The sequence below is a fragment of the Tamandua tetradactyla genome, chromosome 17 (genome assembly GCF_023851605.1).
Source record: "Tamandua tetradactyla isolate mTamTet1 chromosome 17, mTamTet1.pri, whole genome shotgun sequence".
In the NCBI taxonomy this organism is placed as follows: domain Eukaryota; kingdom Metazoa; phylum Chordata; class Mammalia; order Pilosa; family Myrmecophagidae; genus Tamandua; species Tamandua tetradactyla.
Window position 1 is genome coordinate 36,961,724 of NC_135343.1, and position 19,249 is coordinate 36,980,972.

The window sequence follows — 19,249 nt, forward strand, 5'->3', positions numbered from 1 at the left end:
TTGGGTTTTTGATTTTTTTTTAAAGATTTCTAATCTTTAAAGTCTAGCTGCAACTCTAATTTTCAGGTCACAGGAAATAATAATGACAACAACAAAACAATCTCCAAACTTCCCTATTTTCTACCTGGAAAAATCTTTACGTCTTTGTACTCAGAACTGCACTATAATAAACTTATAGAACGACATATTATTTTGACAATGTAAGAAAATAGGGTAAATCTATTAGTAACAGAAAAAAATGTCAAACATCAATTTTATATGTGCACTATTAGTGACATAATTATATATTACAAAATCACTTGATACAGGAATAGCCAGAGCCCTTGTATAAGGGCCACATGTGTAAATATACTCTTTTAATCCATTGCCCCTTGAACTGGGTAGTTTCCAGACATTCATGTGCCTATGGGACATAGGAAAAACTATATACATAATGTATGTTACCAGGCTGTAAGAGTATGATATTGAAGAAAGCTAGAGAAGCTTCCAGTGTAGAGTGAGCCACAGCAGAGGTGGAATGGAAGGTATAAAAACTATGAGACTGCAAGAGTTGAAAATGGTATCATGGACTTTTAGCTCTCTCTCAACATCTATTCTCTCTTCTGCCATAACAACTGTTGTATTTGGGCAAATGGTCAACAAACTAAAGACACTATTTCTCAAGCTCCCTTACAGTGAATTATAGTCACGTAACAACATTTCGCCCACTTGGATGCTGGCTGAAACAATGAGTGCAAACTCCGGGTTGTGCTCTTAAAAAAAGCAAAGACAAAATATAAACAAATCTAGTGAAGGCAACAGAGAACTAACAAAGGCAGTGCTAAATTACAGAGCTAAGATTCAGAGGAAGAATAAAACCCAAAAGATGTGAGCCTGTGTGACCTCTGGGCAAATGCTGATGCCAGAAGAGACTGATGAGAAGTTGAAAAACTGAACAAAACTTTTGATGGACTAGAAAAACAAATAATGGAATTCAGAGGGCAACTTTATTAAATTTCCAAGGCTTTGGGGGCGGTGCTCTGAAGGGCGATACTTAAAAGTAAGGGTGAATAATTAAATACACTAATCCTCACAGGAACTGAAGATGAACCTCAAAATATCTCAACCTCTAATTGGATTAAAGTGATACGGAACTGCTAAATATCACTTGTCTATCAATGGTAGTGCCTCGTTCTGTAGTACCATATCCAAATAGGTGTGGGTCTGTTTCTGAACTCTATTTTAAAACCATTAATAAGATGACTCAAAATCTCATCAATACATTTGGCAGTAGCCACAATACTCACATAATATCTATACCTCCTGGAGTAACAAATGATGATGTCTGCTCTTTGCTTGATGAAGAATCAGTAGTACATTCTGGTTCAGATACTGAATCACTACTGCAGGGCTCACTATTTGGAGATGCATTTCTTTGAGAGGCAGTGTCGACTGCTACAGGTGCCGATTCACCCTCACTGAATGCATCACTTATAAACATGCCTTCATGGATTAAATAAGCAACTTCTGTGTCCAGTGAATTGTCTTTTGCAGCATTCTTCTGTTGCGAAATCTCCTCCAATTCTCTAATCCTTTGGTTTTTGTCCAGAACTGAGAGAACAACACTATGAATGGTATTTAATGTTGCCTAGAAGATAAAAGAATATGTTTTCAAAGAATTTAAAATATCTTGTACCTAAAGTTCCCCAAAGTGAATTCTGTGCATATAATTTTGAGCCTCTTATGATCATAAATAAGTCAAAATCATGTATATCAGAACTTCTACCAATATTTTATTATGCAGTAAAGGTAACTTGTGAAATGAATTGCTTAGGAAAAAAATAGGTTCATTAAAGCTTAGGATTATAGTTCATGTATTTTAATTGATTTTTAAAATGGCAATCTCCCTAAAATATTTCACACATTTCTTTAATCTTTTAAACAAGTTACATTAAACATGACTTAACTCACCTCCCAGAGACCGATATTTGTTGATATGCCTATTTTAAAAAGAAAATCCGTATTCCTTACCATGCCTAGCCCTTGCCCACCCTCTTTCTCCTCACTCATTCACTACTCTCCAAACATCTGCTCTCTTCGAGAGATGTTCTTCTAACATTCCAAGATTGTCTCCACTTCAATGCCTTTGTCATTTCCTTTGCCCAGAATGTTAGAATGTTCATCTTCTTGATCCCTGCATACATGGTTCCTTTTCATCACTCAGGTTATAGCACAAATGTCACCTCCTCAAAAAGGCCTTTCCTGACTGGCCCCCACCCCTCCAATTCTATTGTATCACCCAGCTTTTTAAATAACACTTTTATTATCCAAAATTATTTTGTTTGTTTATTCTAGGTCTCCTTCCACTGGAATGTTAGCTCCATGAGAGAGAATGGAATTATAAAGCCTAGAATGGTGCCTGGCATATAGGAAATGAATAAATATTGAAAGCTAAATGAATGAAGAACAAATTTGTATAAATTATGTAGAAATAAGGGGTTATTTACCTACTTTAACATTGGTTGTATTCTTAAAATTTGTTGCCCCCTTCCTCAAAGCCCTTGATTTCTCTTTTGGAATCAACAGACTTCTAGGCAAGCAGATTCTAACTCCAGATCTTCCAAGACAATGCTAGGGTCTAGGCTAGTCCAATCAGCACATGGAATTACCACATCCTAAACTTAAAGCTAAAGGCAATACATAGAAAACAGACTGAGAGAACAGTAGAAAAACAAAGCCAAGGATTGATGACATTATTTACCTCTCTATCAAGCACTTAAATGCTGACCTACCTCTGGATAATGTTCAGTTAGTTATAAGAGCTAATAAATTCCCTTAATTGTTTAAGATAGTCGAGCCCATATAAAGATTCTGTGCCTTCAAGGGCTACAATTTCAAACTGTCTACGGACACTGAATTTTTTCCTTCCTTCATTGATTACTAATGCCTCTATTGTCACAGATTTGATGCTTGCTACCTTACACCACTGCTGCTTTTAATCCCCACTATTATCTTAATCTTTGATGTGCCTGCTTTCTCCTGTCTTTACTGTACCTTTGTTCTTCATTCTCTCTTCAGTCTTATTGGTTTCCTTTCTTAACTTTTTTGTCTTATTAAAAAACTATGATGGTGGGCATACTCTCTCCCTCATTCAACATCTATTCTGTACTTTCCCCCATGGTATAGCAGCCATGCAATCTGGGTGGAAGTCAGTCTGCCTTCCGGCTTCATATGTGGGTCCATAATAGCTCAATCAGTGTACTTACAATCTCCTTGCCTCTGTAATTAGTCCAGAAATGAGAAGATAATCCAGACCTAAACCAATCCATATATGGCATTTTCCTAACTACAGTAATTGGGCTGTGACCTAAATTGGTTCAATTCAATTGAACTTAGAGAAGAAAAACTCTTCTGTTATAGGCAGAGTGGTGTAAAGATATGGTAGATCTAGGACTGCTGTAGCCATTTTGTTACCACGAGATTAGTCAGTCTAAAGATGAAACCAACACAAAGAGAAAGGCAGAAATCAATTAATAACAGAAACAGAGCTGAAGAGCCAAGATCAAACCATGCCCAAAGCCCATCTTACTTCTAGACTAGTTTTAGTTACTTTCACCAATACATTGTTTTATAGTTTAAACTAGTTTGATTAGAATATTTTATCACTTTTAACTGACAATATCTTGGCTGATACAACAAAAAAATTTCCATATAAAGTGGACTAGTGTTCTCTTAGGCATTTTTCTTTGCTGTTTTCACCACAGGCAGGGTTTGAAGAGTTTTCTAATTATTTTTTCCAAGTCAAAAACCATTCTTGCTCAAAGATGCCTGAAGACTGATCTCCAAAAAAAACCAAGATTTTACAGTATATAATACGTTCAACAGTAGATACATGATTTATTTCTGAACTTATCTATTACAGCACTCATTAATCAAGTTCATATTTCAAAAAGACCATGACAGCTAAAGCAAATATAATTTTCCAATCTCAAGAACAGACTGAATGAAATACTCTGGTAAGCATACTGATAAGTCTAAAATGACTGAACAGGTTATTGGTTCATATATCAAAATGAAAATTTTTCCCTTTATTAACTTTTACAAATTTATTTTTAGTAAAAATAAGGATACAAATATTTTCCATCTGTAATTAGTAATCTGTGATACTCAAAATCATTCCCTTACTTTTGGGACTGAGGATATTTACTGCTGTGCAACTTCAGCCTTTTTTAAGAAAATGGCACCCCTAAAGCTGTGCAATGTGGCAGCCTGTTCATTTCCTTTTCTGACTCAGCACAGAGAAAACCTAATTCTTAAGAATCTCATTCTGCTACAGACAGAGATTTACAATTCAGCACTGTTTTTAAAAGATTACAAAGATAGCCCATTCTGCTTAGAATAGGAAGGAATAAAGACATCTAATACTTAGTTATTTCTCTAGTATTGTCAGCACAGAGATCAATGCCTTATGTTCAGACTTTACTTCTCAATGAATCAAATTTTGAAATATTTCTTTATAAAGTCAATAACTGTCTCTGAAATTAGGTTAAAAACTGTCTTTGAAATGGTTCACTAAGCAATTAAATTTTTCTTCCATACACACCTCATATTTATCACTGCTCTGAGATATTCATAATTCTTCCAGTTTCAGTTTGAACCTTTTAACTTGTAGTGACAAGATATGGGTTCTAGTACCAGATCTTCTAATTAGTTGTATAGCCTTAGAGAAGCAATTTTAGATTCCCTTCACCCACATCAAACAGGGATAATAACAGCTTTTTAATTTACCTTATAGGTAAGCACAGATAAGATTTATATGAAAACATTTTGCTGATGTCACTTAACAAATATAAGGTAAAATATGTTAGGTTTTATCATATTAACTTTCATATTTGGTTGACATTTTTATAATTTAACCAAAATAAAGTCTGCATACTTTCAGAACTACAAAATTCAGTCGTTATACAAGGTGAATTAAAATAGTAAAGTTAGTTATAATAATAAATCCATTCATACATGGTCTCATTTAATTACATTAGGAAATAATAATTATAAAAACAGATAAAATTTCATGAAAATCTTCCTATTTATTCTGGCTTAGGAGTTCTTGCCTATATTGATGGATTGTCCGGCACTGGCCACTGGGTCAGGTACATCAATAGCCATATTGTCCAAAGACAGATTTGGCAGCCCAATTGTGAAGCATCTGTTAGTTCACAGGCCAGATCAAGATGTCATTGTCCTCACCAGTGATTGCTTGTAACTTCTCAAATACGTGCTCTTCAAAGATGAGGTGACATTGGTAAAACAGGCTAAAGTTCTCTCATATGCACCCAAACTATCAATATCTACATTATTTTCAACCACAACATCTAGTAGAGAGTAACTTTTCCCTTCATATGCTAATGTTTCACTATCACAGTTTATAAAGTGCACTGTTATTTTATCTTCTGAGCTTCTCTGAACCAGTCCTACAGACTCAGTGGCTGGCTTATACCTGTGCTCCCGCCCAGCCTCTGGATCTCCAGGAGCTCATAGGCTCCCATGTGTAATCCAGCAAGCAAGAGCCACTGGAAGGTGACACCTTAGAGATGACATGCAGGAGCTGTCCCTGGCAGTACCCATAGCCTGCAGGTCAGGTAAGTACAAAATGAAAACTTAAGAACTAAAAACTGAAAAGAATGTAAAATGCATTAAGGATTATTCTCTTCTTTGGCTACAGAAATTAGCCTAATCTATGGGGTACAGACAACAAGAAATTATAATAAAAATACAAAATGAAATTAATAACAATATATCGAAGGCAATAATCATTCAAATACGAAATTTTCAAACCCCAATCCTTTTTATTTTTTCTCCATTTAAACTGAATATATCATTGAAATATTCTGGCTGAAAATTTAAACTTTAATTTCTTTTAAAAATATAATTAATATTAAGGTGACATATGGAATATCCGTTCTTTTTGAGAAATAAATGCAAGAATGTAGGGCAGTAAATTAATAATACTGGTTAAGTTAACCAAGAATTTCAAATAATTTGTTAAAGTAACAAGGTAAATACTAAAAAGCAATTTTTTTTCTGATTATAAAAGTAGTATCTCTCTTTGTAGAAAATTTAGGATAAAGAGAAAGGAGTAAGTAAAAAAATAAAATTACATATAACCCCACTACCTAAAGATAACCACCCAAGGGAAAATTCGACTACCTCTTCTTCTATGAAGAAGAATAGTAACTTTTTTTTAAAGTATCTGAGATGAGACTATATAAGTAGGTCTATATCTTATTTTTTCACCTAATGTTATATGGATGTAATTTTTTCTATCATTAAAAATTCTTAGCTGCATGATATTACATGGTAAAAGAGCACATGAAGCATAGTTTATTACACCATTCCTCTAGTTTTATATATCTGGGTTGTTTCCAATTTTAGCTATTTAAAAAGTATTCACTAAAAATGAGAAGCTTGGGCTCTAGGGTTCATGAGCTTAGGGGATTCTTAGCACTTAAAATCAAACAAGGGTATTGAGCTTCCAAAATAGAGGAATAGGGAAGAAGTGACAGAACCTATTTCTCTCTGAAAAGCAGCAAGTAGCTAGGCAGAAGCTGTCTGAATCAAATGTTTTTGGGATCTGGAGACCACAATTCCTTAAACACAACAACATCCAGGGATGTACCAGAAGAAGAGACAGAAACCATAGTCAGAGACTGTGAGTAATTCCATCCAAGGCTCTTGGGACCCAACCCCCACCTTCAAGGAAAACAGTGGTGGGTGACCCAATGTTTGCCTGGGGGTGTCTGTGAACTCAGATGGCATGGTAGTTAGATTCAGTTGTCAACTTGGCCAGATGAACGTGTCTAGTTCTGTTGCTGTGGACATGAGCCAATGGTACGTGAACCTCATCTGTTGTTCATTACATCTGTAGTTGGCTAAGAGGCATGCCTGCTGCAATGAATGATGTTTGAGTTCATTGGCTGGTGCTTAAATGAGAGAGTTCAACGTAGCACAGCCCAAGCAGCTCAGCATACCTCTTCTCAGCACTTGCAGCTCAGCCCAGGCCTTTGTAGATGCAGAAAGAAATCACCCTGGGGAAAGTTGTTGGGACCCAGAGGCCTGGAGAGAAGGCCAGCAGGAACCATCTGGTGCCTTCCCATGTAAGAAAGAACCTCAGTTGAAAGTTAGCTGCCTTTCCTCTGAAGAACTAATGAAATAAACTCCCTTTTATTAAAAGCCAATCCATCTCTGGTGTGTTGCATTCCAGCAGCTAGCAAACTAGAACAGATTGCTACAGGAGCCCTTTGCCCCTAGTACAGAGGGGAACAGAGCCCGTACTGAGTCAGCTATTGGCTAGTTAAGCTAAAACACGGGATCCCAGTTTCAGCCTGTTCTATCAGATGCCATTGCCACTGGACATCATTTTTTCAACAGTGTCAGAAGCAGAACTGGCAAAAAGTCATAACTGCCTTCGTAAGGTTGAGGGCAATAGGAAGCAAAAGAGCACCATCTGCTGGGAAGACTGGAAAGTGCAGCCTGGTGACGTGAAAGGAAAACAAAAAGGGGGTGCTTTTCTGAGTCTTTCATAATCCTCTCCCAGAGCCCTTTTTGGATCTGGTCTTCGCCTCCTGCATGGGTAGCTGGCCCTGTTTGGGGTGGGAAATACTGACAAACCAACTGTCAAAGAAAAGCCTTAATACCTAATCAACAACAAAATCCTAGACAAGAGAGAAATCATCCTTCAGAATAAACTCATCAGGATAGTCAGATACAAAAAATATGGCCCAGTAAAAGGAACAAATTAAAAAGTAACAGGAGATACAGAACTTGGAACAATTAAAGATGTTCAAACAAATCTCCTAAATCAATTTAAGAAAATGGTTAAAGAGATAAAGGACATTACAAAAACATTGGTAAGCATAAAGAAAAATCTGAAAGCAAAGAAAAATAATAGATTTATGGAAATGAAAGAACAATAGATGAAATTAAAAATACACTAGACACAACAGCAGATTTGAAAAGGCAGAAGGATCAACAATCTAAAAGACAGAGTAATTGAATTTGAACAGACCAAAAAAAAAAAAAAAAACAGGTGACAAAAAGAAAGGAAAAGCATGTGCAGGTCTCGGAAATGATTGACAACATGAAGCTTACAAACATGCACATCATAGGTATTCAAGAAGGAGAAGGGAAAAGAGACAGCATGGATATTTAAGGAAATAATGGGTGAAAATTTCACAACCTTATAAAATATATAAATATGGAAATCCAAGAAGCCCAAAGAATGCCAACAGACTAAGACCTAACAGATCCACTATCCAAGCAAGACACATACTAATCAGACTATCAAATGCCAAAGAAAAAGAGAGAATTCTGAAAGCAGCAAGAGCAAAGTGATACACCACATACAAGGGAAGCCAGAGAAGACTAAATGCCAATTTTTCATCAGAAACAATGGAGGCACGAAGGCAGTGGTATATTTAAGATACTGAAAGAGGAAAATTGCCAGATAAGAATTCCTTATTTAGAAAAGATGCCCTTCAAAATGGAGGGAGAATTTTAAAATATTCACAAATAAACAGAAGCTGAGAGAGTTCATTAAAAAGAAACCTGCCCTACAAGAAAAACTAAAGGGAGTTCTCCCAGTTGAAAAGAAAAGTCAGGAGAGAGGGGATTGGAAGAGAGTTTAGAAATGAAGATTATTAGAAAATGTAACTAAAAGGTTAAAAAGAGAGGAAAAAATATATATCTGACAAATCAAGGCCAAAGGATGAAATAGGTGAAGTAACTACTTCCTTTATAGTAATAACTTTAATGTTAATGGATTAAACTCTCCAATCAAAAGACACATATTGGAAGAAAAGATTTAAAAATTTGATCCATCAATATGCTGTTTACAAGGGACTCATTTCAGACCCCAAAATACAAATAGGTTGAAAGTGAAAGGATGGAAAAAGATATTCCATGTAAGCAGTAACCAAAAAAAAAAAAAAAAAAGCCAGGGTAGCTATATTAATATCAGACAAAATATTTTAAATGCAAAATTGTTATCAGACAGAGAAGGACATTGTATATATTAATAAAAGGGGCAATTCACCAAGAAAAAATAACAATCTAAATCTCTATGCATTTAATCAAGGTGCATAGTGTATGAGGCAAATACTGGCAAAACAGAAGGAAGTAATAGAAATCTTTACAACAATAGTGGGAGAATTCAAAACACCACTCGCATCAATAGACAGAATACCTATAAGGAAGATCAATAAGGAAACAGAGAAACTGAACATGATAAATGAACTAGCCCTAACAAACATATGTAGGAAAATGTGCCCCAAAACAGCAGAATATACATTCTTCTTGAGTGCTCATGGAATATTCCCCAAGATAGATCATGTGCTGGGGCACAAAACAGGTCTTAATAAATTTTAAAAGACTAAAATTATACAAAACACTTACTCTGATCATAATGGAATGAAACTGAAAATCAATAACAGACAGAGAACTGGAAAATTCACAAATAAATGGAGGTTAAACAACACTCTTAAACAATCAGTGGGTCAAAGAATAAAATGCAAGAGATATTAGTAAAATTCTTGAGATGAATGAAAATGAGAATACAACACATTAAAACTTATGGGATGCAGTGAAGGCAATGTTGAATGGGAAATTTATAGCCCTAAACACATACATTTAAAGGGAAGAAAGCTAAAATCAAAGACCTAACTGAACACCTGGAGAAACTACAGAAAGAACAGCAAACTAACCCCAAAGCAAGCAGAAGGAAAGAAACAACAAAAATTAGAGCAGAAATAAATGAAATTCCTCAACATCATACAAGGTATATATGAAAGACCAAAAGTCAGTATCATTCTCAATGGTGAGATTGAAAGTATTACCCTAAAGATCGGGAATGAGACAAGAATGCTCATTTCGACCACTATTATTCAACATTGTACTAGAAGTCCTAGCTAGAGTGATGAGGGAGGAGAAGGAAATACAAGGCATCCAAATAGGTAAGGAAGAAGTAAAACTTTCATTATTTGCAAATGACATGATCCTATACTTGGAAAAGCCTGAGAAATCCACGACAAAGATTGTCAAGTTAATAAACAAATTTTGTATAGTGGTGGGATACAAGATAAATGTACAAAAATCAGAAATGTTTCCATATACCAATAATGATTTAAATATAGACACAATAACAGAAAAAAATCCATTCAAAATAGCCACTAAAAGAATCAAGGATTAGGAATAAGCTTAATCAGGGACGTAAAGAACCTGTACACAGAAAAATACAAAATACTGTTTAAAGGAATTAAAGAAAATCTAAACAGACAGAAAGATATTCCGTGCTCATGAACAGGAAGGCTGAACATTATTAAGATGTCAATCCTACCTAAATTGATCTACAGATTCAATGCAATACCAATAAAAATTCCAACAACCTATTTTGAAGACTTGAAAAAGCTAGTTATTAAATTCATTTGGAAGGGAAAATCATCTTGAATAGCTAAATATATTCTAAAAAAAGAAGGGTCAAGTGGGAGGATTAATACTTCACTTTTTAAAGCTTATTACAAAGCCGTATTCGTCAAAACAGCATGACATTCAAGTCTACTTAAAATTTAGGCCTAAGAGTCACCCCCAAGAGAACCTCTTCTTGCTCAGATGTGGCCCCTCTCTCCAGCCAACACAATGAGCAGTGTCACCACCCTACCCCTCTCTACGTGGGACATGACTCCCAGGGGTGTGGACCTTCCTGGCAACGTGGGACAGAGATCTTGGAATGAACGGAGACTCAGCATCAAGGGATTGAGAAAAACCCTAGAATGATCTGAGACTTAGCATCAAGGGATTGAGAAAATCTTCTCGACCAAAAGGGGGAAGAGGGAAATGAGACAAAGTGTCAATGGCTGAGAGATTCCAAACAGAGTCGAGAGGTTGTCCTGGAGGTTATTCTTATGCATCAAGTAGATATCATCTTGTTATTCAAGATGTAATGGAGAGGCTAGAGGGAACTGCCTGAAAATGTAGAGCTGTGTTCCAGTAGCCATGTTTCTTGAGGATGATTGAATAATGATACAGCTATCACAATGTGACTACGTGATTGTGAAAACCTTGTGTCTGATGTTCCTTTTATCTACCTTGTCAACAAAGGAGTAGAACATATGGAATAAAAATAAATAATAGGGGGAACAAATGCTAAAATAAATTTAGTTTGAAATGCTAGTGATCAGTGAAAGCGAGGGGTAAGGGGTATGGTAGGTATAATCTTTTTTTTTTCTTTCCTGTGTTCATTTTATTTCTTTTTCTATTGTCTTTTTATTTCTTTTTCTGAATTAATGCAAATGTTCTAAGAAATGATGAATATGCAACTGAGAGATGATATTGTGAATTACTGATTAAAAAACAAACAAACAAAAAACACAGCATGACATTGGCACAAAGACAGAACCATTGATCAGTGAAACTGAATTGAGAGTGTGGAGACTGACCACCAAATTTATGGTCAATTGATCATCAACACAGCTCCCAAATCTACTGAATTGGGACAGAAATAGTCTTTTCAATAAATGGACTTGGGGAAACTGGATATCAATAGTCAAAAGAATGAAAGAGGACCCATATCTTATATCTTATACAAAAATTAACTGAAAATGATTATGATTAAAGACCTAAATGCAAGAGCCAATACTATAAAACTCCTGAAAGGAAACACAGAGAAATATTTTCAAGACCTAGTAATAGGAAGAGTTTCCTGAACTTTACACCCAAAGCACAAGCAATGAAGGAATTGATAAATGGTAGCGCCTCAGAATCAAAAGCTTCTGTGCCTCAAAGGATTTTGTCAAAAAGGTGAAGAGGCAGTCAACTCAATGGGGAAAAATGTTTGGAAACCATACATCAGATAAAGATTTGATATCTCATATACATAAATAAATTATACAATTCAACAACAAAAAATGGACAACCCAATTATAAAATGGACAAAATGTATGAATAGACATTTTTCTAGAGCAAATACAAATGACTAAAAAGCACATGAAGAGTTGCTCATCTTCTTTAGCTATAAGGGAAATGCAAATTAAAACTACTATGAGATATCATCTTACACATGTAAGAATGGCTGCCATTAAACAAACAGGAAACTACAAATGGTGGAGAGGGTGTGGATAAATTGGAACATTTATTTACTGCTGGTGAGACTGTATAATGGTTTGGCAGTTACTCAAAAAACTAAACACTGATTGCCATATGATTCAGCAACACCACTACTTGGCATATACCCAGAAGAGCTGAAAGAAGTGACGAGAACAGACATCTGTACACCGACGTTCATAGCAGCACTATTCACAGCTGCTAAAAGATGGGAGCAATCCAAGTGCCTATCAACAGACAAATGGAAAAACAAAATGTGGTATATACATACAGTGGAATATTATGCAACAAATAGATGAAATGAGTCCTGAAGCATATGACAATAGGGATGAACTTTAAGTACATAATCTCAATAAAATAAGCCAGAAACAGAAGAACATATACTGTATAATCTCAATATTATGACTCTGGTAAAGATGACAATGTTAAGACAACTGAGTTGTTCTGAATAATGGGCCAAGAAGTGATCACCTCCCAGACAGAAAGTCATGCAACTTCCTATGATATTTTGCTCTAGTATGAATTGGATGAAGATTTTGAAGACAGATGGAGAATGTGGTGTTCTCCTGCCCACGTTACCCTCCCTCTTTCCCCCTTCTCTTCCTCATTTCTCCCTTCTCCTTTTCTCTTTTTCTTTGCCTATTTCTTTTTTTCTTCCCTCTTCCTTCCCTAAAAACATACATACATAGAAATAAATAAATAAATTGAGAATAAAAAAAATAAGAGTATCAATAAACCCAAAAGTTGGTTGAGATCACTGAAATTGACAAACCCTTAGCTAAACTGACAAAGATGAAAAGAGAGAAGATGAAAGTAAATAAAATAAAAAAGGAGAGGTGGGTCATTACAACCGACCCCACAGAAATAAAAAGGATCATAAGAAGATACTATGAACAATCGTATACCAACAAATTAGACAATGCAGATGAAATGGACAATTTCCTAGAAACATACAAACAACTCACACTGACTCAAGAAAAAAACAGACCTCAATAAGCCTATCCAAAGTAAAGAGATTAAATCAGTCTTCCAAAATTTCCCAGTATAGAAAACCCCAAGACCAGATAGCTTCACAGAGGAATTCTACCAATCTTTCCAAGAACAATTAATGCCAGTTAATTCCACACTCTTCAAAAAAATTGAAGAGAAGAGCATGCTACCTAACTCATTCTATAAAGCCACTATCATCCAAAGCCTAATAAAGATATTACAAGAAAAGAAAACTACAGACCAATCTCTCTAATGAACATAAATGCAAAATCCTTAACAAAATACTTGCAAATTGAATCCAATGGTGCATTAAAAGAATTATACACCGTGATCAAGTGGGGTTTATTCCAGGTATGCAAGGGTGGTTCAACATAAGAGTATCAATTATATATTGATTACCACATTAACAAATCAAAAGGGAAGAACCATATGATCATCTCGATTGACACATAAAAGGCATTTGACAAAATTCTGCATCCTTTCTTGATTAAAAAAACACTTTGAAAGGTTGAACTGAAGGAAACTTCTTCAATATAATAAGAGGCATATATGAAAAACCCCTACCTAACATTGTACTCAATGGTAAGAGACTGAAAGCTTTCCCTTTAAGATCAGGAACAAGAAAAGGATGCCCACTGTCACAAGTGTTATTCAATACTGTGCCAGAAGTTCTAGCTAGAGCAATTATGCAAGAAAAAGAAATAAAACACATCCAAAACAGAAAGCAGCAGAACTTTCACTATTTGCAGACAATATGACTGTATATTTAGAAAGTCCCAAAAGATCTACAACAAAGCTACTAGAGCTAATAAACAAGTTTAGTAGAGTGGCAGGATACAAGATCAACACGCAAAAATCAGTAGTGTTTCTACATACTAGTAATGAGCTATCCAAAGAGGAAATCAAGCAAAAAATTCCATTTACGATAGCAACTAAAAAAATCAGATATCTAAGAATAAACTTAACCAAGGATATAACAGATCTATGTTTAGAAAATTACACAACATGCTAAAATAAATCAAATAAGACCTAAATAAATGGAAGAACATTCTGTGTTCATGGATGGGAAGGCTAAATGTCGCGAAGATGTCAATTCTGCCCAAAACGATCTACAGACTCAATACAATACCAATCAAAATTCCAACAGCCTACTCTGCAGAAATGGAAAAGCTAATTATTAAATTTATTTCGAAGGGTAAGGGGCCTCAAACAGCCAAAAACATCTTGAAAAAGAAGAATGAAGTTGGAGGACTCATACTTCCTGACATTAAAGCCTGCAGCTTTATATGTATAAAATATATTATAAAGCTGCAGCAAAAAAATAGACATATTGATCTAAAGAATCAAACTGAAAGCTCAGGAATAGACCCTATGGTCAAATGATTTTTGATAAGGCTCCAAAGTCCACTCCTCCAGGGTAGAACAGTCTCTTCAACAAATGGTGCTGGGAGAACTGGATATCCATATTCAAAAGAATGAAAGAGGACCCCCATCTCACACCTTATACCGAATTTAACTAAAAATGGATCAAAGACCTAAATACAAGAGCCAGTACCAAAAACTCCCAGAAGAAAACATAGGGAAGAATTTTCAAGATCTAGTAATAGGTAGTGATTTCTTAAACATAAGCAACACCCAAAGCAGAAGCAACAACAGAAAAAAATAGATAACTGGGACCTTCTCAAAACTTAAAAACGTTTGTGCATCAAAGGACTTTGTTAAAAGGATAAAAAGAGACTGATACTCCCTCTACCCAATGTATGGACTGATGAGTAAGAAAAAAAAGACAAAAATAACTAAATAAATACAGGGAAGGATGGGATGTTTGGGGTGTTCTTTTTTGCTTTTATTTTTATTCTTTTTTGGAGTAATGAAAATGTTCAAAAATCGATTGTGATGAGGAATGCACAGCTATATGATGATACTGTGAACCACACATATACTTTGAATGAATATATGGCATGGGACTATATAATGTATCTCAATAAAGTTGTATTTAAAAAAAGGAGAAAGGGAAAAAAAGGCTGCCAACTCAATGGGAGAAAATACTTGGAAGCCACATATCTTATAAGGGTTTAAGATCCAGAATATATACAGAAATTCTACAACTCAACAATAAAAAGGCAACCCAACTTAAAAATGGGCAAAAGACTTAATTAGGCATTTTACCAAAAAGGAAATACATATGGCCAAAACGCACATGAAAAGATGCTCAACTTTACTAGATATTGGGGAAATGCAAATCAAAATAACAATAAGGTATCATTTCACACTTACTAGAAGGGCTACTATTAAACAAACAGGAAACTACAAGTGTTGGAGAGAATGTGGAGAAATAGGAACACTTATTCACTGTGGTGAGAACGTAACATAGTATAGCTGCTATGTAAGACAGTTTGGAGATTCCTCAGAAAGCTCAGTATAGACTGCCATATGATACAGTAATCCCATAGTAGCTATATACTCAGAAGAACTGAAAGAAGGGACATGGACCAGACATTTACAGACTGGTGTTCAACGCAGCATTATTTACCAATGCCAAAAGATGGAAACAACCCAAAGTGTCCATCGACTGATGAATGGATAAACAAAATATGATAAATATATACAACGGAATATTATTCAGCTATAAGAAGGAATGAAGTGCTGAAGCATGTGATAACATGGATAAGCCTTGAAGACATCGTGTTCAGTGCAATAAGTCAAATGCAAAACAACAAATATTTTATGGTCTCACTAATATGAGACCATAAAATAACTAATTATTTTATGGTCTTTAAATAATTATAAGTTAAAATCTAGTATATAGGTTACCAGGAAATAGAATGAGGGTAGAGAATGGCAGCAGATACTTATTTTCAACTATGTTGAATTCAAATGTTTGGAAATGGATAGAAGTGATGGTAGCCCAATACGGTGAATGTAATTAACAGCACTGAACTACATATGTGATTGTGGTTGATAGGGTAGATTTAGAGTCGAATATGTCACTAGAAGGAAAACAAGAAGATAAAACAGGAAACTGAACACAGTGAACCTTGTGGTGGATAATGACTGTGATTAACAATACAGATATAAAATGTTCTCTCATAAACTAGAAAAAATGTACATCACTATTACAAGGAATTAATAGAGTAGTATATGGTGAAAAACACACTTATTGCAAATTATGGACTATAATTACAGTAGTATTTTAATAGTCTTTCATCAACAGTAACAAATGTACCACTCCAATGCTAGGAGTCAATAATAGGGGGGCCAATGGCAAGGGACATATTAATGTTTTTGGGGGGGAGTAATGAAAATGTTCTAAAATTGATTGTGGTTATGAATGCACATTTATGTGATGCTACTGTTAGTCATCGATTGCATACTTTGTATACTTTAGATGGGTTATATGATGTGTGACTATATCTCAATAAAACAACAGAAAAATTTTTTTAAATGAATAGCTTTTTTTTTTCTTACTACTTTTTTAGTAAAAGCATACCCTTATAGAATCACAACTTTGTTCAAAGAAAAAAGTTCTATATTTGAAGATCATATACCATCTTCAAAGATGCTCTACAGGGTTCTTGGAAGATGGTGGAATAGGATAGGTCCAGTTCACCCCTGTTCCAAGGAACAGCTAGAGAAGGGACAAGAAGGCGAATGGGACTGCAATTCCAGGGTGTAGGTGACCTGGGAGGATTTTCTACACCACATAGGGAAGCCCTAGTTGCAAAAGTTGAAGAATTGAGACTGGGAGAACCAGAGATCATCCAGCTAGTGCAAACAGCCTAGCTCGCCCATTTCCAAATGGAGGCCCAGAGTCCTCAGGAGTACACAAACAGAGAGACAGGGACTAGGAAATAAGCCACACACTGTTCTTTGAACCAGCAACCCTCAAGCATGCTGTCCCTGCCTCCCACCCCGCGACTTCCCTTCCATGCATCTGAACCCTGTCACCCACCTCATTGTACCACAAGCGCTCCTGCCCAGACCCCACCCCCATGCACATACCCATCCCACACTCCCGCCCAGCGAGCGTGCAACACCTGCTCCAGCCTGATGCACCCCTCCCACGCAAGCACACAGTCTCTCCCTGCTCCTCTGGAGATCCATGCATCTGTGCCCAGCCCCTCGACACCCATCTCCCCGTCCCTGCGCTGTGCAGGTGATCACCTTCATACCTGGGCCACACTCACCTCCAGCCCATGTAGTTGCACAACCCCGCCCCGCCCCCCATAAGCTCTGCACATATGTATATCAAGTGTAAGGACTTCCCAGATATGCATACACACATGTGCACACCCAAGTCATGCCCCCCCAGTTCTGGGCAAGTGCTGTCCATCCGGGCCACACCCACCCCCAGCCCAAGTGGGTAAAACCCCAGCCGGCTGCCCTGAGCTCTACGCATGCACACATGAGGGCTCTGTCTGTTAGATCCACGCACAACAGGGTCCCACCCTGCAGACCCGTGCAAATTTACAGCCACATCCTCTCCACTCCGCAGACCTGTGCAAATTTACAGCCACATCCTCTCTACTGAGCGCCCACACATCCATGAGCTGACCTCTTGAATCTACACCCCAACCCCCTGCCCCACACATATGCACACCCTTGTCGCACCCACCGCCACAAGCGCCCTTCTACCACACCTGGCAGATGCTCATGTATGCACGTGTGCTACATAGCCCCCCTGCACACATATGCATGCCTGCTCCAAATCCTCCCTCCCCTGCACCTGCACATCTGTGCCACAGCCCTACCCACCCAACATCACTCGCCCGTGACCCACGACGTCCAACCCCCACGACCTGTGACTGCCCCTACACACTTGCACATCTGCATCCCGGGGCTCCTGAAACCCTCCACCTGCGAAACAGCACACCCATGTCCTGCCCTCTTTGAGCCTCAACCTCTGTGCCACCTACCCCACACTCCATGCACCCACGCACATCCTGCCTGCATAGTAGCCCCTGTGCATCTGCTCAGCAGCCCCCATCTGCCTCCCGCTGTGCCCTACCTCTGTGTTCCCAACACCACACTCTGCTCCTGTGCTCCAAGGCAGGCCTGAACTGTAGCCTGTCTCCATGGCCCCTGAACCACACCTCCACAACCCCACACCCTGCACACCAGGATCACAGGGGCCAGCAAAGCATCCCAAACCATGCCTATACCTGTGTTGCAACCTGTCACTGCACTGTTGGTGCCCCTCATCCTGCTCCATACCCATCCTGCAAATACAAAGCATTAATCTACTGAAGGAAATCAACTCCCAAAGTAATCCTATCAAGATATTTACATGCCTCAAAGGCAACAGAAGATCACTAAGTATATCATGATGCAGACAAGATATAGCCCAGCATAATGGCCAAATTAAAACACCACAGGAGACACAGACTTTGGAATAACTAATCAAAGATCCTCATATAACTATACTAAATAAAATCAGTGGGATGGCTAATGACATAAAGGAGATGAAAAAGACACCAGAGGAGCATAAAGACTAATTTGAAAGATTAAATACAAAATTAGCAGATATCACGGAGAATAAAGATGCAATAGACCAAACAAAAAATATACTAGAGATACACAACAGCAGATTTGAAGAGGCAGAAGAGAGAAAAAGTGAACTAGAGGGAGGGCAAATGATTTTCGAACACACAAAAGAGCAAATGGCAAAAAAAAGATGGAAAAATTTGAACTGGATCTCAGGGAAATGATGAACAAAACTAAGTGCACAAATGTAAGAATCATCAGTGTCCCAGAAGGAGAAGAGAAGAGAGCTAGGAAGATTAGTTGAAGATATAATGAGGGAAAACTTCTCAACCCTTACAGAGGACATAAATACACAGATCAAAGAAGCCCAAGGAGTCCAAACAGAATAAATCCAAATAAGTCTTCTCCAAGACACATACCAATCAGTCTGTCAAATGTTGAAGAGAAGCAAAGAATCCTAAAAGTGGCAAGAGAAAAACAATCTACTACATACAAGGGAAACCACATAAAACTGAATGCAGACTACGCCACTGGCACTGTGGAAGGCAGTGGTATGATATATTTAAGATCCTGAAAGACAAAAACCTCCAGCCAAGAATTCTGTACCAATCCAAACTGTCCTTCAAAACTGAGGAAGAGATTA

General features: G+C 37.0%; 1 protein-coding gene and 1 pseudogene across 3 annotated transcripts in view; both read right to left on the bottom strand.

Annotated features, from left to right (window-relative positions):
* The window catches only part of VPS54 (VPS54 subunit of GARP complex), a 177,840-nt gene that overhangs the window by 46,450 nt on the left and 112,141 nt on the right, over positions 1 to 19,249 (bottom strand). For all 3 annotated transcript variants that reach the window (XR_013164300.1, XM_077134375.1, XM_077134374.1), the window contains exon 12: positions 1,287 to 1,627. Coding sequence is in view for 2 of the 3 variants with exons in the window: in XM_077134375.1 (XP_076990490.1) it covers positions 1,287 to 1,627 (341 nt within the window). In the remaining variant the exon portion in view is untranslated. The remainder of the gene's footprint in view (positions 1 to 1,286; positions 1,628 to 19,249) is intronic.
* On the bottom strand, positions 1,634 to 18,340 carry LOC143661679 (adrenodoxin pseudogene; annotated as a pseudogene).